The 27,942-nt window shown below is 42.0% G+C and overlaps 1 protein-coding gene across 1 annotated transcript in view; it reads right to left on the reverse strand.

Moving 5' to 3' along the window:
* TULP4 (tubby like protein 4) overlaps window positions 1-27,942 on the reverse strand; it is a 195,555-nt gene that overhangs the window by 151,639 nt on the left and 15,974 nt on the right. The window contains exon 2 of the mRNA XM_025202660.1: window positions 3,775-6,067. Coding sequence (XP_025058445.1) covers window positions 3,775-4,026 — 252 coding nt within the window. The 5' untranslated portion in view covers window positions 4,027-6,067. The remainder of the gene's footprint in view (window positions 1-3,774; window positions 6,068-27,942) is intronic.

The following is a 27,942-nucleotide window of genomic DNA, read 5'->3' on the forward strand; positions in this document are numbered from 1 at the left end:
TCCCACGTTTTTCTTATGTAACTGCAAATGCATTAGACTGCTGGTTGGAATAAGATGGCAACCACTCATCAGTCTCTAATAACTACCCTTTAAATCTCTGGTTACCTTGCAGTGAAAAATATATAAAACAGCCATGGCTCACACTAAAGAGCCTTTCATGCCCCACTGCTGTATGACTCTAGGAGTCATTTAAGTGGCAAAAACGTCAACCATCACTGTAGGCATTTCAGCAGTTCATTACTGGAGACTCTCCTGATAGTCAGTCCCCATGTTAATAAGAAAATTAGGGCAACCAGAAAGAGATGGCTGGATGAAAAAAGCAACTTTCAAAAATTAACCTTTTCAACAACCATCAAAATACCACAAGAACACAGCAATGGTGTCTATTTTTACTATCCTGTTAACAATCACTTCATGATTTACCTAAAATGCAGTGCTGCTTACACCCTCTCCATCTCCTCCATGATTATCTTAAGTACCAAAACTGAAATTCTACAGCAGCATTTCCCAAACTGTTTCCATCTGTACACCCCATTTCTGGTGGGCTTGTCCCCCCACCCCCCAATACCAGCACAAACAGCTGAATTTCTTTTAAGCTCATAACCCCACTTGTAACTGCCATGCCCCACTCAGGTTTGCTGCTCATAGATTGGAAACCACTGCTCTAGCCACCGCAATGCCCCCCAACATGTTGTTAAAAATGAATTATACCCAAATCAAAATTATTGAAAGTGGGTTTTCACTATCTACACTATTCATATATTTATAATTGAGTTTGTGCCAACACTAAAGCAGCAGTCCATGTCAGAAAGGCAATGAACTTGACTTATGGTATTAGTTTTACCCAAATGACAGTACCTAGAAATATTCATCACCGGCACCAAGGAACAACACATCAGTGCCAGCCAGAGGAATTTACAAGCATCAGATGAGTCTGCCTACATGAAAGTGATGCTTGCAACTTACAGCCTTTTCTCTTTACACACATATTCTGAGCCTCAAATGTATATTTAATCAAGCATACACAATAACAGCCATAGTCTGCTCGTAACACAACCTGGTGAAGAAAGAAAGGAGAAAAGTACAAAAAGGAAGAAAAGGAGAAACCATCTATTCAATATTTTTCGTGTCCATTAAACATTTTTTTTTGCCTATTCCAACATGCAACAATATATATTTTTATAGGCTCAGACAAGCTTTGCTACCCTCAAAAATCTGTTAAAAATTATACTGTACAATCAATTCTACACAAGTTATTTAGAAAAGGCTATGGAGTCCTACTGGTTTCATTCCCAATGACTCCAATAGGATTTTCCACAGAAGAAAAATGAAAAAGGGCCACATTCAACAAGTCTAGCATAGGCACCATGGTGTTCAGCACCTTTGCCCATTACAGTTAAACCAGAGAGGCAGCTTTCATCTAATACCAGCACTACAAGACCATGCCAGCTACCTGACAGATCTCTCCAGCTATCTAAGGCTACTCTTAAGTTTCCTGAAAGAAAGCAGCCCCTTTTAAACTGCACTGCCCCTTTTTGCAACCCAAAACATAGAATTGGAGTCATGGCCTCTAGGTACTCCCAGATCCTGGTTATTTTAATATTTTCCAGAACCAGGGACGTCTGCCTTTATTTATATAAGCACAAGCCCTTGAACTAGTGACCAACTTGGGTCACATGCTTAACATTCCAGCTCTGAATAAAATTACTCATACGTCAGTTGAAGCCATTTTGCTTCTATTATGCCCAATCACAAGCAAATGGGGTGCTGTGCTCACAGTACATCCAGAGTCAGCATAAAAATGGCATGTCATGCCCTATGTAGGAAACCATCATAGCCAGTTGGAAAAATAAAGGAAAAATGCTGCGCTGTGGCAAAGTACAACTACAAACATCATAGGCAAGCCCTGCCTCTGCAAGCATTAATAATTTGGGTCTTAAACCAAAAAGCTTGTACTCAGAAGAGCACTGTCATTCAGTCTAACACAGTCTGATCCCCAATACAAACAACACCAGAAAAGCACGCAAGCTGAGTCTTTGATGATGCCACTACCAAAAGAGCAGGGTATGTTAAGAGCTGAAGTTGACAGCTATCACTTCAGACAACCAGAAAAGCAATGACATTTTTGCTTTTAAATCTGGGAAATGCCACACTGCTCCACATAACATAAAAGTGGAAATTTTTGCTCCACTAGATACCGTATTTACTTGGATACAAGACGAGGTTACCCCCCAAATCAGCATGGGGCAAAAAGCCCCTTCTCTTATATTCGCATGTGAAGCAGAGTGGAGAGAAGGCAGATGCTGCTGTTCTGCCTCTGGTCCTGAACCTCAGTCAGAGCCAGAGTCAGACCTACAGCAGCCTCCTGCCCCACTCCCAACTTCCCTTCTGCAGCTTCAGCCCTCCCCTCCTCCTTACTGTCAGATGCAGCTTGACTCTGGCTTGGGCTGGAGTTTCTCCTTGGTACATAGCACATGAATCCTCTTTCCCCTGCCTGGCCAATCACCAGCACCAACATGCTGCATGGCCAAGCAAGGGCTGAGCTTCCACATGCTCAGGATGGATCACACCACAGTATCTGACAATAAGGGTGAGGAGGGGAAGAGGCAGAGGCTGGGGAGCAAGGGAAGGTGCAGGGAAATAGGCAGAGACTGGGGGGTGGGGGTTGCAGGGGAAACGGGCAGAAGCTATGGGGAGCTAGAAGGGTGCAGGTGGCAGGGGGGCAGAAAGGCTGCAAGGGGAAGAAGTGGACAGGGCAAAGGGCAAGAATTGGACAGGGAAGAAGGCAAAAAGTGGGCAGGGCGGAGGGCAGTAGCTGAGGGACATGACCTGCCCCCCAGCCACTGCTTTCCCTGCTATAGCAGGGAGGGGGGGAATTCAAGACAATCCTCCAGTACTTAAATTCTATACCTGGAAATTATACCAAGTTTAAATTTTCCATGTATAGAATCTAATTACTGTGGCATCATCTTATATTTGAGTAAATATGGTATTCCTCAATGGACACTTACTTGTGTCTAGCCAAAAAGCAAGCTTATGATCTAAATTCCTAATGCTTCATACACCATTTTTGTACTTTCAGGCACCACTTGTACAATCTTCAAAATTTTCACAGTAAGAACTGCACAAGGCAGAGGCACAAAGAAGACCAAGGAAGATCAGTAAAGATGGAAAAGCAGAGATGAACCAACTAAAAATAAGTGCAAAAATCCCACTTTATACTAAGGGTGATGCTTTCCACCCTGGAGTGTTTAAACTAAACTACCATAAGGCTCCTGCTTTCTTCTTGGGAGCCTCATCCACCCTCACACCCACCCCATAAAACTGGAAGTGAATGATGATCCTAACCACAGTGACTCAAGTCAGCAGCAGTGCACATCAGTTTAAAATATCTAGGAGACAGCCTGGTCCCAGTTTAGCTCCATTCTCCATGTTCTTCTTTATAATTAGGTCTCCAGGCAAAAATTTAGTATTGTCACAGCTTTTAAATCTACTGCATTTATTTAATGACACAGACTGTGACATGGGAAACATTTGGGAGAAGGTGGGATTTGGGAAGCAAAACAAATCTATTCCCTGCAGAATACTGGACCTTTTTTTTCTCCCCCACGAAAAATATTGCAGTCCCCTATTTGACCCCAAGTGTATTTGGATCAGGCCCCAAGCTTCCAAACTCTTTTCACCATCAAACACCTTTTCTGTCCATCAGAAATGGATCACTGATTTTGTGACTGCTGCCACAGCTTTGATTTGACCCTTCCTCTGAACACTTACCTCACTGTTGTGGCCCCTTAAATTGAAGTTGATCCTCTGCGGGGTGTTCCGGTCTCTCCTACAGTGGCTGGAGGTGAACGTCACCCCTACAACTCCTCGGCCGTTGCCTGTGGCCAACCAGCCCTCCTCATAATACCGCCTCCTGCACACCGGTTTCTCCTTCTCACTTTTAGGAACTCTACCCTTCCAGGAGAGACACAGGATGTTGGAGTCACTGCACAGAACAGGCCCATGTTCCACTGCTGCATACATGGTTTTTTTTGTTTTTTATTTTTTGACATAAGAAAGCAATATGTCTATTGCACAAAAATTTAAATCAATTTATTTATAAGACTGACCTGGGATAGACCATTGCAGGAGAGGAGGGTCAGTGTTTATAAATATCCACCAAATGCATAGTGAAAAATTCCTCTATAAAAGATGATGGCAGTTGGCTAAGAAAAAGTAACACTTAAAAAAAAAATTCAGGTTCATTTTGTCTTTGAGTCATTAGAGCGAGGGTGCACTTTTCCTTTGGAGAAACAGCTACTTCGTAAGAGGCGCTCGAGAAACGGTAAGTCGTCTTTTTGCTCAACTTGATATAATCTTTATACAGCCTGAGATTCCAGTTTAGTGTAATGCAATTCCAGACACAAAGAGTTGCAAATGTGTAGGATTCAAGTAACTTAAGGCTTTAAGATTTCCTCCAGTCAGATTTTCTTCAAAAGTTCAGTCGCAGAAATTTAAACATGCGCACATACATACATATGTATAGATATGACATTCCTTGTCTCCAAGCTGCCCTCTGGCATATCCTCCCCACCTGATGTATTTCTGCTGCTAAAGCTGAAAGAGATTGCATAAAGGGGAAAAAGGCACACAGACCATACGAAACAACAGACACCACACTTGTACAGGCACCAGCTTGCCAGGCCAAATGGGAAACTCCCTCTTGCTACTGAACTGTTTGTTGGACTCAATGTTTTTTGCAATCCAAAGCCAGTCCCATTTTCATTGTAGCTCTTTTGTCCACCAGAGACTAAGTGCAGCCTGTGCTGTTTATCACGCTATCTTGCCTGCTTTCCCACTTCTCACTGCCACACAGGAATGAAAAAGAAAACCCCTTTTCATTTAGCAGAATCCAAAATGTTCGAAAGCTTTTAGCTTTTAAAGCAGTGAAGTTTGCCTCAGGTGAACCGTGAAGTTCTCTCCCCTCTGGAACAGGACTATGCGTCAAGCTGTTTTTTCCTTTACTTTTCCCTTTTTCCTACTACCAAAAAAAGAAGCGTCATAAATTTTCCATCCTGCTGTAAAAACAGGTGTCAGAATTAAAGCTCATCAAATAAGCACTCTTTGCAAATCTTCTAGGATTCAAGGGAGGATGAACTATAAATCAACTAAAAAAGGAAAAGAAGCAGCACTAAAAATCTGACTTCTTGGTTTTACTGTCTCCTTCAATAATTTCCTTACTTGCTCGATAGGCTCTTTCCTTCTTGATTCTTGTCTAGAGCACAGATTCATAGTTCCAAACCCTACATTTGCAGCTGTACAAGAAAGGAACATAATAAAGTGTTCCAATTATTTTATTTGAATAATGTTTGCAAGCTTGATTGTTTAATACTTATACCATACTAAGCAGTAAGATAAAAAGGAAGGGGCAAAAGAATAAGCAAGTTTGAGGACCCAGTTAACTCAGTACAAAAAACAAAGTTTGCATTTCAATGCCCAGACTTGTCCCACAGTTCCTGAACTTGCTTTCTTCCAGTCATCACTACAGAATAAAATGGTCACTATTTATTAGTCCAGTACATTAAACCCAATTATAGTTGACTGAGTCCAATGCAAAAAATGTGCCAAAGACAGTACATTACTCCATTTGCAATACAAAAGTCAGTTTCTTTTTCTATTTTCTTCTGTTCTCCTCTCAATTACTCCTTTAGATTCCAGAGGTATGTATTAGGCTTTACTGTGCACAATGTATTTTTTCTTCTTCTTGCAAATGTTTTTCACCCATGTAGACCACGTAGAAAGCTGACCATTAGTGGCAGGTGTCTTTTCATAGGCTCCTGATCCCTGTGCTGTCAAGTTGCTCCATCTGATTTTTAATTTAATTTTCATCAATTATAAAACTTTTTGTATGCAAGAATAAGTCTGCCGGGCTGTGAAAATGCATGCAAATATACATACATCTGGTACATGTGCACACACTCACTCAACCTGGTACTTGAAGCGGCATCTGCATTTTCTGTTTGGCAACAGCTGTCTTATACGATGTCTGTCATTCAAAGCTTGGTTTCTCCAGATTTGTTCAACTCTGCAAGACAAAAGACAGAAAAAGATGGTGAAAAAAAGGGCTGCAGCAAATGGTTGCTTGAGATACCCAAGAGGTATTGCTGCTGCAATACAACACAACATTGAGTGGATATTTATATATAGTTTCTCTCATTCCTGAAGAACACAAAGCTTTTCATGATCTACTCACATCCAAAACTCAATTAAATGCAGCTAAGTCTACTACCATGAGAACAGATAACAGCTGAACAGCATACTGAACAGTAAGAGGAAAGGGACAGTTCTTGGCCACAGACACTAGGGCAAATTCACATTCCCACATGAAAGACAGAGCAAGAGTTCTGCAAATGTTAATCTGACAGACACACTTCAAGGTGCAAACACTCAACTTATCCTTCTCACCCAAATAAAGGGTTGAACTGATTCTGCTTCAAGAGGTCTATGTAATCACAAACCTAATGATTAAAGAGAGGTAGCTGGCCATGTTAGCCTAAGTTAAGCAGAAGGCAAGGCAGTGTGGTACCACCTTACAGACTAATTAATTGAGAGAGGCAAGAGCTTTCATAGGCTATAATTAGACCTACCAAATTCACGATTATGTGATTTTTGCAGAAACTGCAAATTTGATAGGTCCCCCATAAAAAATCCCAATCCCTGCAAAAAAGCACAGGGACCATTAAAAAGCGCAAAAAAGGCAGTAAGCAGCAGGGGTGCAAAAAAGACGCTGGGGGAAAAAAAAAGCATGAGAAGCCCTGGCATCGTGGAGTTGGGGGGGGGGGGGGGGGGGGGGGGGGGGGGGGGGGGGGGGGGGGGGGGGGGGGGAAGGTGTGAAGAGGAGGAGGAGATGGCCAAAGGCCCCCAGATATCCTACCGCACCCTGGAGATTGGCAGATAGCCATCTGTCAATTTCAATGATGGTGCCACAACATCCTGCCTTCTCCCTACTGATTAAAGTTGAATTAAATGGGAATAAGTTTTAAGTATTACTCAAGTCCTGAACTAAAAACGATCACATGCTACCAAACAAGGCTAGATTTGAACAAAGGAAAAAATAATAAAAAATTTAAAGTACATTTTTATAAAGAAGAGGATATGGGCCAAAACAAGTGACAGGCATTTCAAGTGTAGGCAATTATTGCAGCAACATTAATTTTACTACAGGGTGCTCATCTGGGTTCAGAACTCCATTCAAGATCCTCTTTACAGCTGTATCACTGTCCAGGCTAAATGCACATGACTCTTGTGTTAATGCCATATTTAGAACAATTGTCCTTATCAGTATCTAATCCAGATGTACTGGTATCAATAGCAATTTGTCCACCTGAGACAGGGTTATAAATCTGGACTATGGACAAGGAGGTAGAGTAGTTTACAACACAATTTAGCTAGCATGCTTCTCAGGAAAAGCCTGTCCATGCAACTCAAGTGGCAGATCTCCTAACAATAGCTGTTTTAACATGGTAATTGCTAGCAGATTTTTTTAATTATAGCATGACGATTTAAAACATGTGTTAAATCTTCTGGATTTATAGTTTCATAGTCTCTTAGGGTCGGAAGGGACCTAAACAGATCATCAGGTCCGACCCCCTGGCCTGGGCAGGAACAAGTGTGGGGTCGTCACACCCCAGTCAAATATCTGTCCAGCCTCCTCTTGAAGACCCCCAAGGTAGAAGAGAGTACCACTTCCCTTGGGAGTCCATTCCAGAGCCTGGCAGCCCTAACCGTAAAGTAATGTCTCCTGATGTCCAGCCTGAACCTTCTCTCTAACAATTTGTGGCTGTTATTCCTAGTAATCTCAGGTGGTGCCTTGGGGTACACAGCCCAGTTCCCGCTGGTCCCCCCTGGTGCGTTTGTAAACAGCCACCAGATCCCCTCTCAGCCTTCTCTTGTGGAGGCTAAATAGATTCAGGCCCTTCAGCCTCTCGTTGTAGGGCCTGCCCCACTGCCCCTTGACCATGCGAGTGGCCCTCCTCTGGACCTTCTCAATGCTAGCCACATCCCTCTTGAAGTGCGGTGCCCAGAACTCATGCTTTTTACGGTGGATGCCAAATAAACTTGGTGTTAAGGGTAAATTCAAAATCTTTTTTAGGAAGCAATGATTTCAGGGAGAAACTCTATGCTCATACTGTAAAACAAATGTGATCCATGATATGGTGAATCAGAGTGGTTATCTGCATCCTCCTTCAGGCTCTTCCTAAATAGATAACAAAGTAAATAGACAAAAATGAAGTTTTTCTACCTATGGGGACTTTTTACCATCTTTATTTTCCCTGAACCTGAGGAAGGGCGAGTGAGCCTGAAAGCCTGCAGAAAAAATATTTTTTTTTGCAATTTCTTAGTTGGTCTGAAAGAAGGTATCATCTCTGAACCAAGAGCTCTAGAGTCCTGCATTCCTAAACAGATAACACATTTGAATCCAACAACAGGCCCTTTGCATTACTTTTTTTAACTTGTACCATAACGCAGGCATTTACTAAAACAGGAAAGCTTTTCATACACTGCACAGGCTGTCCACAAAACATCAGAAATGGAGGCGTAAGTAAGTCTTAGGACCCTGCTACATGTTACATACATTACACAAATAACTGTTTAAACATGCAATAAATTCAGACCAGACACACGTGCAAAGTAATTAACACATGATAAAAATGACTATCCAACTAGAAAAGAGCCAACCAGCTATAAAGTTAGTGCCTGAAAATGTGTAACAACTCTATAGCTGGTTTCTATCCAGCTTTAATTTGAACATGTAACAGGGCCTTCAAACACAGCTAGCTATCTGAACTGCAGAAATATTGTGTCTTTAAAAATGGATTTTCAAAAGATAGGTAAGGATATACAAAGTAGCCTTGCACCACTTTTAAATACAATCTGACCTTATTTGCCCTGTACTAAAGTTAATGGGCTTTAGAAAATGAATCCTCCTGACTTCTGATCCATTGCTTTCTCTCCCCTGATTCTGCAGTTAAGTCACAAAGCTGATTTCCTGTCATTTTCAGTTATACACTGATGGCCAGTGCTATAGAAAAGATTCTGATTTCAGTAAGGGATCAGGCATAAGGAAAAATATTTTGACAGAGGGATAGCAGAGAAATGAAAGTGCCCAAAATAAAACTGAAAAGGAAATAGAATAAGAGAAATGTTCTTGAATGAACAGGTAACAGGAATGATTTATTCTTCACCAGGGCAAGTCTACCTTCATATTTACAAGCAACTGAAAAAAAATCTACATGCAATAAAATTATGCAATGCAAGGTAAAATGAAATTATAAAGATCATAGTCAAGCACACTAATGCTAGTATTTGCCAACATTAAAGTTACACTTACCATGTAAATTCACTACCATCCGACTGTACAAGCATTATGATAGTCTTAATTACAAGACCACATGCTTTCCATTTTCCTGTCCCACCCGCACCCCAAGGATCTCTCTCTCACATTCAGTTTATTCTGTGTTCTGCCCTCATATCTCTTTGCCCATGTCCTCAACCCCTTCCTGTCTCCGAACTGCTTCTTCCAACTTCTTTGCCTCAATTTCCTCTGGGAATAATGATACAGACCATTTTACAAAACATGTTGAGATCTACAGATGAAAAGCACTGTAAAAGCTAAGTGCTATCATTACGTACGTCAAGCTGCTGACATTAATATAGTATGGATTCATGTAACTAAGGCAACTTGGATTTTCAAGTGGAACTCATGCTAATAGTATCAGCATGTCACATCAAGTACTCTATCTAGAAACTTTGTATTTGGGCTCAATATTTTTTTCTCTTATCACTGGTCAAGGCCAAAGTTTTCTAGTCCTGAAGTTACTTGTTAGAATCCACTGAACTGTTTCAGACACTGGCAGATCATCAAATACAGAGGGATGGCAGTAAGTCTTACTTAAAAGGTGTCTCACTTTTTATGCATAGCTAAACATACCCAAATTCTGGTTCCCCCTCCAGCAGAGAGTCAAATGGCATCAGAGACTAACAGTGGTGATATTAAGTCCCTCAGCCGCAGACACTCAATAAAAACAGGCACATATCAGATCTGAGGTAAGGGAAGAAAGATCTAATATTTTCTCTGCTTTAATGTGGTAGACCAGCATAGCTCCTCTCAGATGTGGAAACAGGAACTGCTTGTGTTTTTTCACTTTTCAAAGGCAGACTACTCACCATGACCACTCCTAAGTATTTTGTACAAAATACAAGTATATTAAGGCACAGTTGGACAACCAGAAAAATATCCGCTTTCATGTCTCCTTCATTGAGCTATCCCTCTTTCTTTTTGTTGACAGTCACATACAGTCAAATGTAACTATACCATATTGAGCTCTCCACCATTTTCCTTTGATTTCATAGCTCCCAGCCTTCAGGGCTTCACAATATGTTACTTGTTTCTTAAGGCAAAGGTATGCACCCTACTTTTAAATTACTAAACAGATTCCTGCCTTAAATGTCAGAAGCCCTGAACACCCAAATTCCATTAAAAAGATGGACAGTTACAGATTCTTTGCACCTTTAAATTCAGGCCAGCAGATTTCAACTCCCTAGAAGTAAACAAATGCTGCCCACTCTCAAGGTCACAAGATGCAACAATAACTTGCAAACACCCCCTTTGCTACCTCAGTAAAGGCAAAAATATCCCAGACAGCCACAACAATTACAATCTGCAGATATAAAATAAGGCCACAATCCTGCAATCTGACCTGAGAGCAGGCTCTTATACAAACAGGCTCTGCAGGTGTTGCGTGCAATGATCCAAATGCAAAATGAGGGCCTTAGTGCATTCAACTGACAGGATTGAAGGTAGAGTAGGTATAATACTACTTTAAAATATTCAAGCCTTTTTACCTTTGCTAGCTGCCTTAAAAATGATTTAATAATCTAAAGTCAAGTTTCCTTTTCCTAATTTGTCATATCTCTACTGAATTTCTCTCCTTTTGGACAATGACAATTAACTGGATTTGCCTGGGGAAGGCAAGCAACTTACACCTGACCCATAGGCTAATCAATCCTTGAGACAAATTTCAAGTTCCTACTCCAAAACAGTAAGAGTGCCAATATATTTTTTAACATGGGCAAACAATGAATATTTCCTTAGGTGCATTCTCAGTAACAACTGAAGCAATTTTACAGAAAAACTCAGCTGAATACCTGACTTGGAAATTTTTAGCCCACGTGGTTGAAGTTATAAGCAACAGAAAACGACATCAAAATGGCAACTGTTGGGAAATCTTAGTAACAGGCAACGCTATCACCTTTCCTCTATTTTGGGGAATCACCTTTCCCTTAGTCACTGTAATAGTGATATAAAATTCTAAGTGAGAAGCTAGAGACTAACAATATGACAAATTAAAAATACAGGCAGCAAGAAATGACATAAGGTTATGGTTCTCACTGTGACAATAATTTGCCAATGTTGTATGTTATCACGAACCAGAAAGACTCTACCCCACAACACACAATTTGTTGCAGCTCCATTTCTGATTGAAGTAAAGCTCTGCACTGCCACTATTCCATGTCTATAAAAGAGACCATCTAGTTCAGACAGGCATGACCTTCCATTGCTGACAGCCTAGTTTGCTAGACACTGTTAAAAAAATAAATAAATAATAATAAAAAAAAAAGATGATATCTAATGAAGTAAGCTGTCACCTGAAAAAGGTTATGCCTCTCTGAACCAGTCTGTAAGGGTGTTTATAGACATGCTCTGGGAAAGAGGTCAACGATTCTTCATTTTGGGGTTTGCTGGTTTCATTTTGTTTGTTTTAAAATAAACTTCCTTTTCTGCAACAAACCTATTTCAAACCAGTTTCAAATAGACTATGTAAGCCACGTATAACCATAGCCACCTACAGATTTTGTGTGTCTGTGTTCTTCAGAGAAGAAAATAATTTTTTTTAAAGTTATCAGCAAACAAACCTCACTGATAATTTTACTTTAGAGCAGTGATGTACCATTTCAACTTACCAAGAATGGAAAAACTTAAAATATGACTGAAAAATGCCATTCATTTATGACTGTAAAATATCTCCTGAAAAGCTCACTGTCATTATGACATGATGGGTATCTTTATAAAAGGGATCTCTGATGCCGTTATTATTTAAAATAGATGCAATGGTATACTGTTAACTACATTCAACCAAACTTCAATGGGTCTCAACTCCCGCTATCTCTTTGCCAATGAAATGACTTCAATGACCTTGCCAGTAATTATGGAGCAATTTATTTCCCTTAGGAATATAGTGCAGCCTAAAAATACCCCCCACCACCTCTACGAGTTCTGTGTGGTTCCTGATTATCTCCAGTGTCTAGCTACAGTCTCTTTTAATACTTCTGTTATGAATATGTATTAAAGTTCTGATCTCTCTCCCCAAAATCCCAACATGCTTCTTTGAGGCAGGAGTGTCACAGGACATTGCAGGTTAAAAAAAAGAAAAGGTTGTGGGGAGTAGGGGGAGGGGAGAAGAAGGATAACAAAGAAGAGCAGGGGAAGGAAAAGAAAAACCCAAAAAGAAGCTACCATCATCTTCAAAATGTCGGAACCGTAAACCAAGACTTTCTGCCAGGTAGTACAAATGTATTTCAATTAACACCCTGGTAAACGGCACATTCATCACTTAGTCTGAGTGACTGCTGTAGTCAATTCAGTGCACTGTGTTACATCGGGATAAAAGGACACTTCGGCAGCCTGCAAGGCAGTCCTAGTGGTGTCTGTAAGCCTAATCGTAGGTGTGAAATGGTGCGTGTGGGCAGAAACTTCCCACCGTGCAGCCCTTTGTTCAAGACAAACTGCTCTGTTTAAAGCTCTTAAATCAGTCACTTCCCACAAAGAAAGCCTTCAGTAGGTTGGAACCATTTTGATAATTAAAACAGACAGCTCTGTGATTTTCAAACAGCTGGCACTTCTCATTCTTAGGGCACAGGATCAGGAAAAGATTCCCGTTCCTCCAGGAAACTGCCATTGGTAATTTCACTCTACTCTGAAGCATCCCACTCTCCAGAAATATTCCCCAGTGTTCCCCATGCTCATCACAACCATGTCCCCCCTGCCCTCCCCCCCACCCCCAGAGAAACCATACCCTGTATCCTCTCTAGTGGATAAAGGTATCTCAAGGTTATAGGAATATAATATTTTAAGGGGTGTCAGTTGTAGTTGTGTTGGTCTAAGGACATAGGCAGACCCAAAGAACCTTGTCTGCCTGTAATATAAGGCACTTGTGGGAAGTTGTGGTCCTTGTAAAGAAGGAATGAATATTATGGAGGCCTCTGTAGAGACCGGGAGGATTGCAAGAGACCCCACAATAGGACTAAGATTTATACAAGCAGTCTTGCTCACATGAAGAGGAAACACAAAAAGAAGAGAGTCCAGGACTGTATTCACATGCCAAGAAACCGAAGTGGCCTCTCCGAGAGCCGTTTTGCCTATTTTACTGACCCACGAGATCCTAGTGCTGTCTAAACATCCTGCATTGGTAGGGAAGCCCTGACATTAGTGTTCCTTCAGGGACAAAATACATTTTGGTTGATACCTAGGGTCAGCAGGCCAGGTCTTCACCTTGTGTACACCAGTGTAACATTCTGGTGGCATGGTCATCCTACTTTATAGGAGCACTTCCGGTGCGGAGGACACTCTCCTCACCCTGACCCAAAGCCTCTGTTCTGTAGCTGAGTCTCTACTGCTGCTGCAAGGAAGAATGAAGAAAAAATATACCAAAAGGAAACTTGGACACACTGTAAGGGGAAAAAAAAACAAAGGTTCACAATAAAGTCAATGAGCAGGGCTGTTTGTGGAGAACGGCCATCAAGAATGCTCTCCCATGAAAGGCAAAAGGTCACTGTACAAAGCAGAGCTGAAAGAACCAACTATACCACTTTTAAGTACTGGAACAGCAGCTTTTCAAAGTTGTAAAATTTATTCAAATTAACCCCCTAGAAGTCACTGGGAGGTTTAGAGCTATATCTGGTGGTAGGGGGGGGAAGTGAAGGAGCCTCCTCGCTTTCAGACAGAGGAGTAGTTTCATTTAGCTCTGGTCTTTTAGCCTATGATGATGCCGCCTTCTGAACTGATTATTTCTGGACCTGTGCTGAGACAATGTGTTGAGAAATGGATAATTTTTCCTAGCATAGTCCAAGTCTTGTATTTCAAACTTTGTATTTGCAAATACCATTAGCCGACAATGCCTGCTCCCATATGGTCTCCCTATGTAGTTAAGGACCTAAATATGCCCTAAGATTTTTCACACTCCCTCTACTCCAAAGAAAGTGATCTTGTACATTTCAATAACATTAAATTTTGCTTCCAATGGCAGAAAAAAAACAGTACTATTGTTTATCTTTTCATTATGAATAAGTTATTTCTAAAGCATACTTTTAATAATTTTTCTTCAAAAAAAAAAAAAAACCCATTAAAATATAGACACCATAAACCTGTTTATCTTTCTCCAAGCAAACCTCCTACAGCATCTCTGAAATGCCTTTTCTTTATTAATAGTGTTATAAAAGATATATGGGAGAAATGCCCATTTTCAGGTTCTATCACATCTGCAGATGAAAAGGAAAAGATTTTGTATACTACTTAATAAATATAAAACATTTCCTCAGATATAGCTAAATAAACCCAAGGATAAAAATACTTAAACTTCTTTGTGAAGATTTATTTTGCTATTGACACAGTCTATATCTTACTAAAGTTGCTAGAAAAAACAAATAAACATGTCTTCAGATAGTATGGTGGAACTTTCAGAATAGTCAATTTAAAAGAGAAAAATAAATCCGTCTGTGAACAGACACAGAATACTGGTTTAATACATTTTCTACTTATCCTTTATATTAAAACTTGGATTTGGAAAGTAATATGTGTTTGCACTTTGTTAACAGCAGATGCACAGTTCTGTAGGTTTTTCTGCTAAACAGTCTGACAAATATAGGCCCTGCCAATATTTATGCACGAGTAGGTGTGCAAGGTCATTCCAATGAGCTTGCATTTGCAGATTCAAGCCATAAAAAGCAGTTTTGACTCCATTCCGTCTTTGTGTTATTAAAATTACAATTTCGCGTGTAATGTTGGTTTTTACTTATCTTTTAAATATGGCTCTTTAAATTTTACAGCTATTTTGCATTAAGTACCTAGTTTCTGGCATCTGACTAACTAAAAAAAAACACAGTCTGGGCTTAGTCCCTTGTTATATATGGAATTATATACCTAATTTAGTTTTTTAATAGATTCTTATTACCTAGTTCTGAAGACATCTTGTGAAATAGGAGTTTATTCTATTGGTCATTACTGTTGTCACACACTTCACACAGACAAATCACAGATACAGAATCTAATAACACTTAACCCATTCTGACCCTTCTTTCTATGCAATTCTATATTCTTTGTTTTCTGCTTTGAAACTATACCTGCTGCTGCTTTTTCTAGTAAGCAGCTTGGCAAGGTAACATCCTAATCTTATAGCGTCAGTGGCCCCTTGAGCTCACAAAAGTCTATTAAAGCAAATTACATAAAAACATCCTCGTCAGGCTTTCAACTTTATAGATTAAGAGGATCAGTATATTCCAGTTTCTTTTTGGATTTAAGCACCACAGGGCACTCCAGATCCTAATGCTGTCATGACATGTCGTTTTTTTGTCCATTAACAAGGATTGTCCATTGTCCACGGACCAAGGATAACAGGGAATTACAGGAGGAAATAAAGGTGTGCTCCTTCATCTCTTCTTTGTCTATATAAAATGGATTGTAATAAAAAAAGACACTTCAGCATGTACTTGAACCATCCTTCAATAAAGATTATATGAGGCACGTCCCGATTTAGGGGTTATTTCTATGAACGGATCAGCCCATTTCCAACATAACTTTTTATAAAGAAGATGTAACACAGCTTCACGTGGCACATGCCATATGGAGCTGCTAATATTAAACATTAATATTTAATTTCAGAGTGAAAATTTCAGAAAATTCGACCTCTAGCATGACAAAACTCATTCATAAACTCCCCATTTACTGTTCAAAGGAATTTCCACTGCAAAACAAAGAACAGATATGGCTAAAAGATGCTCAGTCACTTACTGGCCACAGCAAACTTGAGAGACAGAGAGAAATACACATCACTGTGCTGAAACCCAAGATACAAAAGTAAATATTTCTATTCTGAAAGGTTATCAACCAACAAAGCACAAAGGGCACGTCAACTGAACACAGATCCTAGTTACTTGGTCCACAATTCTCAAGTGGCAAGAAAGCGCATGTTTATACCGCAGAGCTGCTGCCACCCATCCCTTTGCCAGCACAACTGTGGGGGATGAATCCCCTAGTGGAGATGCAGTACATGTCTGTAGAAAAGATTTTTTTGCCAGTGTCATTGCATTACCTCCACACATAAGAGTAGCTAACCCAATAAAAGCCTTCTGTTGGCACAGTTACCATATTTACTTGAAACCAAGACAAGGTTTTTTTCCTCCAGTCAGTATGAGGGGTGAGGAGCCTCATCTTAGATTCGAGCACCAGCTGGGGCAAATGGCTGCTGCAGTCCCAGCTGTGGGGTGGGGGTGAAGCCAGAGTTGAGATGCTGCCTGCCCCAGGCCAGGGTGGCTTGCCTGCATGGAAAGGGGCATGCATTATCAGGAGCACAGGGAAAACCATGCAGCTGGGTGAGAATATGAGGGAGACCTGCAGACAAGCCTAGGTAAACTGTGCAGGGGGGGAAAGGGGGATCCCATAATTTTCAAAGTATAGAATCTAAATATTGGGGGGGGTCATCTTAAAATTTGAAGTCATCTTGGATTCTTGTAAATACAGTATGTCCATGTCAATGGATTGGCCATCATAGCAAGTGAGCACAGTCCATGAGAGGTGGTTTTTACCCCTTAGTTGGCACACCTCTGCTGGCCAAACTTCAGCGTGTAGACAGGGCCTAAGCAAATAAAGTACTGTAAGACAGAAACATGGCAGCTACACTGTACATGGCAGCTACACTGACTGGGACTGTCAGTCTAATAGCCTTATGAAGGCCTGGAGATCAACTTGTTCAGCATCAGCAAAACTCCAGATGTACAAAAGTGTCTGTTAACAGTGCACATAACCATTTGTTCATATTCCTATACGCTGTTACATTTCTTCAATAGAAACGCCTGTTAAAAATACGGTTTAAAAATGCAGTCCTAGGAAGTATAAAGGCTGTTTAGGACTGGTTAGCCACAAGTCTGAAAAAGCCTGAAATATTTTCCAACATATCGTCAGCGGTCCCTCAAAGTCAAGGATGACGTCCATCAGGCTTGATGGGTCCTCAGGTGACTGAGGAGCCCAATTCTGGATGCACATGTTCTTTGGCAATGAAGGCATGTTGTTGTGTGGGGAAGTGGGATTCGCAGGCTTGGGTTGGTCGTCTTCTCCTTCCGCTGCCGCCGCCATTCCACCTTGGTATCGAGTCATTGGGCCTCAAAGTGGCATATGCCTTGGTGGATCAGTTGGCACTAAGTTGAACCCCAGCCGTTGGTGTTGATGCCTCCGTGCTTTTCCAACATAAACACTTCACTGAATGAATAAAACTGCATAACCTGAAATGCTATCTGTGCGAGCAGGTGGCATATACTGATCTGAAGACAATTATGCACATTTATTTACTATAATGCAGTTAGCAAACAAACAGGTTAAGCATTTCACCAGATGCCTAATAAATAAACCCAAACATTCTAAATTATGTTTCAATTACTTAATTAAAACTGTATTAGAGGCAAAAATGAACAATCTTACAAATCCAGTAACCCTAATTTAAACTGAAGACTCACAAAAGTAAAGTCTTGCATGATTCTGCTGTATATTCTCAATAACTTCATGACAGCATAATTTCTGCACTACAGTCACCCACCTACAAACTACGGCGGTAACTATGGCAGTGAATTGCAAACAGGCAAAATAACAGAGAGAGAGGAGGCAGGCGAAGAGAAGGAAGAACAATCATGAAGCTTTAAGAGCAATGATCGACCTTTTATTCCCCTTCATATAAAACAGCAGTTTTCGACCTATGGTCTGATGACCCCTGTGAGGTGGTCACAGACTATGTCTAAGAAGCCCAGAAAGATAACTACGATCCACCAAAAGTATGCGAATACCCACACTTACACTTCAATGGTGTCCACACCTCTATTAGAAATTTCCAAAGGGGTCTGCACTCCACTCAGACAAAATTGTTTAGGGGTCCTCAAATAAAAAAAGGTTGAAAACCACTGATATAAAAGCACCATAGCTTCTTTTGAATAAGCAAGACCTTTTATTTGCAAGAAAAAACTTGGCACATCATTTAAGTGCTAGATGAAAAAAGTCACCCAAAATGTGGAACGAGGATCATCCTATAATCTCTCCTGGGTTTCCATCTGTGCAAAAAAAGAGCTTTTACTCCTGGGTGAAAAAGCATGCATGGGGAATTCTAAGCCAAATGCTATAATCTAGTCACAGCTGTTTGGTCCACTAAAGACTCTTTCACAGTACTAAACAGGTTTGTTATTTATATAGAGTATCAAATAGGTAAGGAAAGCATCAATATGAGCTCCTATTGGATTTTTTCTTTAAGAGCAAAATACCACTAAAGTTATATCATCCCATCCATCTGATTTCTTTTTTAATTGTTCAACTGCAATTAACATCTAAAGCAAAGTACTTTCCGAAGTCTCCAAGTGATGTAAACAACAAAGGACTGAGAGCTGTCACTATCACAGATGGATCTCAAACCTCGCTAATAGTGTAGCCAACAACCGCTATGCATCTCATTTTGTATATTTGATGTTGATTTGTTTTAAAGTTTGATAGGCAAGAGTTTGATGGACTAAAGTTTGTCTGGAAAATATTACTGTATATGTTAATTTGGTATTTCAGTGGCCTTTTATCACACCCACTAATTTTGCAGTTTTTTTTATTAACACAATTCATAAAACAAAGAGCAATTTTCACTTTGGCTTGAATTTATATGCTCATGAAGTCTCATTTCAGATGGAGAAATCTATCTTTTAGACCGTGATATTAATAGTAAGGCCCAGCAAGACAAAATTGGATTACAGGCACGCTCATGGACTACAGCAGAGCAGAGCTGTGGGAAACTGATCACAAGGAAGGTCCTATGTTACATGGTCTTGAGAACAGAACTCGGGGCACACTGGAGATGATGTTTAGCCTGAAACTATGAATGACAGTCAGTGGACATCACAGGACATCAGTGGACATCATACTTTAACATTTTAACATATTAGAGATCTTAACTAGACAGCAACAAGATGCTAATCTTTTAATAATTTTTCTCTGCCCTTGTTCCTATGACTCCTGGTCCGCTGCTCTCCTTAATGCCAAATGGTTGAAGACTATGTGGAGGTAATGGGTTTAAGACGATTGATTGCTACTTCTTACCTATTCTCAGTGCTGCACAATATATGGCCAGAGCTCTGAAACTCCAAAAGAAATCCCATCTAGTCTTCTGTTAGGAAAAGGGTGGGCTAAAATGTAGAAACATGAAGCATGCAGAAGAACTTAGGGGGAGCTTCTCAACTAGATCCCACAGGGATGTTGAGAACCCCATTCCCTACAAAAGAAGAGGAGCACATTAAAACAGTGGAGACGGAGAACACTCAGTGGGTCTAACCCAATTTGTTCTCTTCTGTACAAAGAAGGCCTGGACATAAATTAACTTTCCTTGATTAGTATTTGTTAGTGTTTCATTTGCTCTGAAGTGAGAGCTATAAATAATGAAAGGCTTATCCAACAAGAAGCTTCCTGGAAAGTGAACATCTTAGCATGCGCTATGGCAGTGGTTGTCAACCGGGGGTACGCATACCCCTAAGGGTACTTAAAAAGGTCATAGGGGGTACACAGAGCAAGCTGAGCACAGCCTGAGGGGGGAACGCTGCCACCTGGCTACTCTGCTGGTGACGTCAACTGCCCCCAGCCTGCAGCTGTCCACATGCCTTGGGCAGCAGCTGTGTCCCCCAACAGACACTTCCCCGACACCTCACTGAGGGCTAAAGGTGCCCAGCAGGGTAGGAAGGGTCCTAGCAGCACCTGGAGAGCATAAAGCAGCAGCAGCCCAGGCCCCTGTGGAGGTAAAGCTTGGAGCTGCTGGGCAGACATGGCAGAGCACCCCCCGGGACCTCTGAGCCAGACACGTGGGGAGAGCTGGAGAGCCTAAGTTCCCTGACAGCCCCGCTCACAGGGGATCCTGATGGCAGCTGCAGCTGCGGTACCCATGGGGCACCTGATGGGCTCCAGAGCTACTGTGGTTGTGTTGTAGATAGAGCCCCACCGTTAGCCTACAGCTCCTGTCCCAGGCAGCTGCTCCACCTCTGCCCAGTAAATGCCAAGGCCAGAGAAAAGCACCTGTATACAGATGCAGTTGGGCACAGGGTTTTGTGCAAGGCACGTGAGCAACCCCATTGTCTGAGCTCCCTGCTCCACGCCCTGGCCGCACGGGGCTGCTCCAAGCCCACCACTACTTGGGGCTTGTGCCCGGCAGGGCAGCACGGCACTGCAAGGACAGACCTTCAGCTTCCCAGCTCCCCCGGGCCTGTAGGGGCGAGGGTGCAGGCAGGCAAGGTGGGTACCATGAAGCTGGCTGCAACGTGGCCTCCTCCTGCCGAGGGCACAGTCACAGCTTACAGGTGAGGGGCCGGCTCCTGCCCCTCTGCAGTGCCCAGCCCTGCTCCAGCCAGATGGCCAGCCCTGTGCCTAGGGGCCCATATTTGAAGGCTAAGGGGGGTCCTGTATTTTGGAGGCTAAGGGGAGGGGAGCTAACTTGCTTCAGGACCTGACAAGAAGAAGATGAAACCTTTTTATTTATGCTCCGGGCTTATCCCCTCCTGGGAGGACTCCTTGATGTGCTTGGATCATGCAAACACACCCTGCTCATGAAGGCACAGGACCAAGCAGGCTTCATAGCATCCTTTAAAAAAAATAAAATAAAAAATTTGGGGGGGGATAAAAAAAACAAACGTATTTCTAGTTTTTCTTCTGCCATTAAGCATGCGTCAAGAGCTGAGGCCAAGAGCAGGCTGCCTGCAGCAGCACCCCACTGTTGCCCACCCGCTACTGAACACCCCTTTGGGGAGAAGGGATCAAGAGCCCCAGCACCAATCCTGACCTATCTCCCCCTGCACAGAGGCGCAGGCTTTCAGGCAGTGAGGACTGCATGGCGGGGCCTGGGTTAATAAGTGGTTCACACAAGCGAGATAGGAGGGAGGGGAGGCTGCATCTCCTGCACCGTGCAGCAGTGGCTTAGATGGCCCAGGCCCACCCAGCAGTGCCATCACTGCAGCTGACACACAGGGCGCAGCTGTACCAGGACTCATGGATCCATGATGGCAGGGATGTGGCTCCGCAGCACGCAACATCTGTGCCTAGCACCACTGCAGACCGAAGAACCGTTAGGTATAGCTGCCTGCACGTGAAGCCCTCTCACCTCCCCGTGGGGTTTCTTCCAAGGCATAGCAACTTCCCCACCTCAGCCACCTTCACAGCCTGGCAGTGCCTGCTGCCTTCCCACTTCACCCTGCAGTTATGTTAATTAGCCCATTCTCCCTCACACTGCCAGGATTCACAACTAAAGGAGAAAACAACTCACTGGGAGCGTCTACATGTTCATTAATGTGCATCTACAAGTTCACTAGTGATGCTTACTGCGCATTAGGTTAATAATGCTGCACAGCAGGATATTAGCACAGTTTTTGCTGTGACACTCTACTGTGCAGTGTTATTAGGCTAATGTGCAATAAGCATCTTGTGTAGACATGCCCTCTTTGAAGCATGGTGACTGTACCTTGCTCACTACCTTAAAACTCCACCACATTTAACTTCTTTAAAACACTGGAATTACACTTGGAGCTTGACTTTTCCATCTTTAAATAATATATACGATACCTACAACTTTAGTCTATCGTATTTTCAGAAATGATAATAGGTTCTACTGGCAGATCTATATTAAGATACTTGTTGTAGCTACGTAGTTTACCTGTTTCCCTATCTCCTCTTTATGTCATTTCTTATCCTCCCTGTCAACTCCAGTACCACAATCAGCAGTCTTTTTGGCTGAGGTCCAGAGCGACCCAGTTCGGGTCAGAGGTGGACAGGTAAGTGGGTGCTAGGACCCAGCTGCACCATCACCTCTCCCACTGCAGCACAGGAAAGCAAGAGCTGCCAAAGGTCAAAGCCCCACACCCACAGGCTGGAAACAAATAGCTTCACAAGCCAAATCCAGCCCACGGGCTGCAGGTTGCCCAACTCTGCTCCAGAATGTTACAGCACCAGCTGCAGTGGAGATAGCAGGTTAAGAACAAAAGGAGTCAGGACACCATTGTAAAGTTCCTCAATCTAAGTCACTGCAACGACAGACAGAACTGTCATGACCTCAATACAATACTGTACCTTTAAAACACCTCGCCTCCAAAAGGCAAAAATACCCATGTTTGTGACAAAAGTAATGCATCTTGCAACACAGTTATGCAGAATTTCCTCTACTGCTTGAGAGACACCACCACCTTGCTAAGCACTTAATCATCTGGAAGCACTTTACAGACTGTCCATATACAACACACCTCTAATGATAGGTAGCTATGATCCCAGTTTTAAAAGGCAGTGAAACCAGTTTGAGTGATTTGGTCAAAGTTACAGAGGAAGAATGTACCAGAGCTCATTATTCCTAATTCCAAAAGCTGGACTTCAACTGTATCTCTCCAGCAGCCTGGCTTAATTGATGTCTTTATCTTTATTTTTCTCTTGCTTCAAACTGACCCACTTTTGGGTCAAAGACAATGGTCGTAGAATGAAAATAACCATCACTGTATTTCTCTCTCCATCTCTCTCTTCAGCACGTTTAAAAGGCACCTACCATCTAGTTAAGTGTCAAGTTCTTTCAAGCACCTCTTGTACCAAAATACCTCCCCCTCCTAGGGGTGCAAGGAAAGTGAAGGATATTCTAATTAAATCAATTAAATTTAAAATCATGAAATGTAATCATAACTAAAAGTACAAATGCAAAACATGATTTAAAAGTAGCATTTATATCAAGGTTTCTTCCTTGCCAATTTAACTTATTTCCCTATAGGAAAACTAATTCTTACTGGTTGGCAGCCATTAAGACATGTTGACTTGCAACTAAATATAGCTTTTACACTAAATCAGGTACTTCTCTCTTTGCTAACCAAGATGAATTATGTATGTACATTTAAGCAATGTGGCTTAACATGCCATTTATTCAGATACTTAATTTTTATATTTTATCATGAGAGAAGATGGTGAATGACACTTTTGATTTAGAATATTTTTTTATCATGATGATTCATTTTTTACTCATAATTTGTGTCAAGCTGTTTTTGGATGGAAATCTGAATTCAATTAAGCATGCAAAAATCAGCATTTTAAAATATTTAATTAGCAAAATAAAACTATATTAAAACTTTTGTATACATGCAGTATATCTATCAAAATAAGTTTTGAATTTAAATCTGATTCATAAGGAAATGGAAGCATCCGTAGTTAGCGAAGTGAACTGATTAGTTACCATATCCTTCAAAATCTTACAATTAGCAGATCTCAGCCTCTCACACCTAGTTTTCATCTTCCAATCCATGAATACAAACAAACTTTTCTAATTTTTAACTGTGTTTTTAAACTTTAAATAACCTATTCATTGAACTTAACTAACTTGAATAAATGAAATGGAAAAGAAAAATTTTCACAGAACCTCCCAAAGATATGTCAGCCATCAAACACAGATTTATTACTTCAGGCTAAGGTTCCAGACATGTGACCAATGGACTTCCCCCATCTCAGTAGTTTAAATTAATATTAGTTTCAAATAGCACGTTTTGTTGCTGCCATTTTAAGGAAAGTCAATGTATATATTTTAATGTATTATAGGAAGTTTAGTCCTTAATAAAGGCTGTCAAACTGATTTAACAATATATTTGAAATTATTATTTAAAGAGGACTTTTAATTAAAAAAAAAAACCAACGCAATAATTCTTATCCTAACACCCCTACCCCTGATACCTTCCCCCACCCCAAAAAACAAAACTGGTGGCTGTGCTACTTCAAGGAGCTCCTTTTTAAAAGGAAATGGAATACAACAGATTCACCAACCAGAAAATGTTGGTGAAATGTATAAACTATATTATAACGGTATTACCAGGTGGACAGACCCTTTAAAAGCTCCTGTGCTCCTTAACTGACTCCCTAGGATATGAGGTTTCCAGTAAAAGGGAGAGACCTTGAGGCTGGAAACAGATAGTCTTTGGAGAGCAACACGCTGTGCCATGACGTATCATGGTACAGCTGATTTACTTCGCAGACATCTGCAAACATCATTAGGGCTGGTGTCCCGCAGGGTTGGGTCCCTGCCACTCCCACGGTTTCAGGGGCCTAATTCTGTGGAAAGGCAGACTTGGGGCATGCATCTGCAAGTAGGGAAAACCTGCTCCACATTTTCAGACTGCACCCCAACCTGGATCACAGCAGCGAGAAACATACACTGGGGGAACTCCTATAGGGGAGTTCAGTGTATCATGCTGTCATGGCCCAAGTGTAGGCATATGTCTGCAAGTGGCGAACCCCTGCTTGCAGACACGTGCTCCATGCTGGGATGAGATACCTGGGGCCACTGTCTTGCAGGACTGGGCCCCGCTTCCACTGTAAGCGAATAGATGGTGGCCACAAGAAGGCAGCATAAATTATGACTAAGGTCATTGCCATTGTAACATTTAGGCATTTCTGTAACAACAAAGGGTTAAGATGTCTGTTCACTCAAGTTTTTGTCTCCATAAGAATTTTTAGTGTCACAGATTCAACATCTGTTTGCAGCCCTACTGAGACTCGTGTAGGACAGCCAGGCTCATAGAGGATGCGTGAATGTCCCCTTCGGGGAATAGAAAAGTTCTCCCACCAAAGTACAGCAGGAAGCAGTGTCTCTTGTGGGCTGAGCCCAGGTAACAGACCTAGAGACAGAGTCCGAGATGGGCAGTTAAAAAGGCCTGGAGACAAACTGAGGAAGTAGTCCAGAGAGACAAATCAAGTAGGTGATCCCTTCCTTAGCTGTTTGCTATGGGTCTCTGTGCAAAAAACAAGAATAGGAGGCTGAGCCTGGGTTCCCCTAAAAAGTCACTGTCAAAAGTGATGTAAAAATTCCCTGCCAAAAAGTACAAAACAGGTTTTATCCTGGAGTCAGTCTAAAGTCTTAGTGTCAGGTTCCTAGCCCATTGTTCTGACAGGACAGTAGACATTCAACATCAGACCGATTGCCATATTTAGGGTCAGAAAGGAATTTTACCCATGGTATGGTATGGCATGAACTGGTACAGACTGTGAGAGCTTCTTACTTCCTCTGTACCTGCAGCAGGTCAGAGTGTTAGGTTTATGTTGTGTCAGGGTTAAGGGTCGACTTATGTAGAGTTTAAATTATGGTTGTATGGAATGGTTTGGATAGAGATAACTCTGCCTCAGGGAGTTGAAGTAGATGGCCTATGGAGGTTTCTTCCAGCCCTACTTCTCTGACTATAACTATTACTTGGCTAGATGGCTCAAGTCATTCAGAACTAAAATCTGTCTATCCATGAGTGGATGACTCAGGCATCTGGAGCTGGAAGTGTGGAAACTGAGGCACAAAGGTATCGAATACCAGTATGGCCTGGTCACAGTTGCCCACAAGAAAGCTCAAATTTATTACCTTACCCAGAACCATTCCAGCATGGGGTACTGATAAATGACAGAGAAAGAATAAACCTGAAGATGAAATTGTGAAGTACTGCTCTGTTGGACTACACATACTTAAGGCTATCTTTTACATATTACTCCAAATAAAGAGATATAAAGTTAATCAGTCTGCAGTAGTTTGACAAGGTGTATCCCTGTGATAATTATAGTTAAAAGAGTTTCTAGGGCAGGGGCAGGCAAAATGCAGCCCGTGGGCCACATGTGGCCCGCCAGGCTATTCTATCTGGCCCGCGGGGCCCCTAAAAAAATTAGAAAATTAATATTTATCTGCCCCTGGTTACCTGTCATGCAGCCCTCGATGGCTTGCCAAAACTCAGTAAGCAGCCCTCTGCCCAGAATAACTGCCCACCCCTATTCTAGGGGATGCAACTATAAGATCACCTAATGAATCCAAATTAACCTATACCTATTTACATGTAGGAACACTGACATCTCTTTATGATTCAGTTAGATTATACTTCCTTCTCCTACTCCCCAAATTGAAGGAGATTTTAAACTCAAATTGGACGCTCACTGGCCATGGGATATGAAAAAACTCAGAACCCTTGGGCCATATCCTTGGTAGGAGTGTCCCAGCAGCTAGCTTCTCACATGGTAACTGCCCCTGAATAATCAAGGCCTCCCAACTTTTAGAAGTTTTGGGGCTGGCAAATTTAGTCCTCTGGCTATAAAGCATCCTGTCAGGTTTTCAAATACAGCAGGCAGACCAGAGAATTACAAGTAGAGAGAGATTAATTTGATCCTGCCCCCATTGAAATAAATAGCAAAACTCACATCAATAGTGCAGAACCAAACCATCAATAAAAAGCTGGAAGAAACCAAGAGAGAGAGGAGAAAAAAAGACAACTAATTTAAAAACAAATGTGGGGGCAAAGCCAGGAAAAGAAATAAAGCTACATATTACATCAAACTTGTAAAAAAATGAGAGAGAAAGAAAAGACTGAATAGAAAGTTGAGTAACTATTAAATTCCTTGTTCCTCCACAGACTTCCTGTGAACCTTTGGCTAAGTTAGTTGGACTCAGATCAACAGAAATATTTAGGCACCTAAATATCTTCAAGGCTTTGAGCTTAATCTGTCTGTATCTCAGTTCCTGTTCTGTAAAGAGAGGGAAGACAGTACTTTCCCACTTCATACAGGTTATCTTAGGAGTTTGGATACTACTGGAATAGAGGTTAATAGTACCTTAGACCCATATCATACCCAACTATTTCATTCCTGTAAAACTGCAAAAGATATTGGATAATTTTTTCAAGTGCTGATAACAAATCCAGTTTCAAAAAGATGAGTTTGTCTTTGAATATTTGTGGGAGGGCACTGGTAGCTTCCCACTACAATGTTCTCACCATCAAGGTTAGCTATGAAGAGATTTGCATTTCAACGTAACGACTACTAGTTATTCCAATTAATCTTCCATTTTATTCTTATTCCTTCTATTACTACTATTAGAACCTGCACCCATAGCTATAAGCAAATTACACTTAAGTGTTTACACTGCTGCAGCCACCGGGGGACCTGCTTGGCTTCCCCAGCCTCCAGCAGCTCCTCCTCTTGTCCCTGCTGCAATGCTCACTCTGGTCAGCAGGTAGGGAAGCTGCCAGCTGGGTGGAAGCACAAGCATGGGGCTGGTGGAAGCATGGAGCCCAAGATCTGAACGCAGCGGGGTGGTGGGAACATGGAGCTCAGGCAGACCGGGGGGGGGGGCGCTGCGGCGGGCGGCAGCAAGAATCCCCCATATACCTACCATGATGCACAGCCCCTGCTTCTGGTGGCAGCAGCAACAGCAGGCAGTGGGTCCTCGGGGTGCTCGTAGCCTGCGCAGGAACAGCAGCCTGGTGGTGCATGGCTCCAGCCAGTTCTGGGAACTGCACGTGGCAGCAAGGAGCAGAGCCAAACCAGACCACCTCTATCACGCGGGGCTCATGTGCAGCTCCTGGGACTCGCGCACCACCGCAAAGGAGCTCCATATGATGGCGCCAGCTGCCTTCCCTGCTCCCTGCCACCACATGCAGCCCCCAGAACTTCCCAGAAGTGGTGCTCCCTGATACACAGCAGAGTCCCACGAGCTGCACATGGCAGCAAGAGCAGGGCCAGGCTGCTGGCTCCATTGTGCGGGGCTTCTCACAGGGAAATGAAAGACAGCTTGACAAATGGAAGAAAAG

The sequence above is a fragment of the Alligator sinensis genome, unplaced genomic scaffold (genome assembly GCF_000455745.1).
Source record: "Alligator sinensis unplaced genomic scaffold, ASM45574v1 scaffold331_1, whole genome shotgun sequence".
Lineage (NCBI taxonomy): Eukaryota > Metazoa > Chordata > Crocodylia > Alligatoridae > Alligator > Alligator sinensis.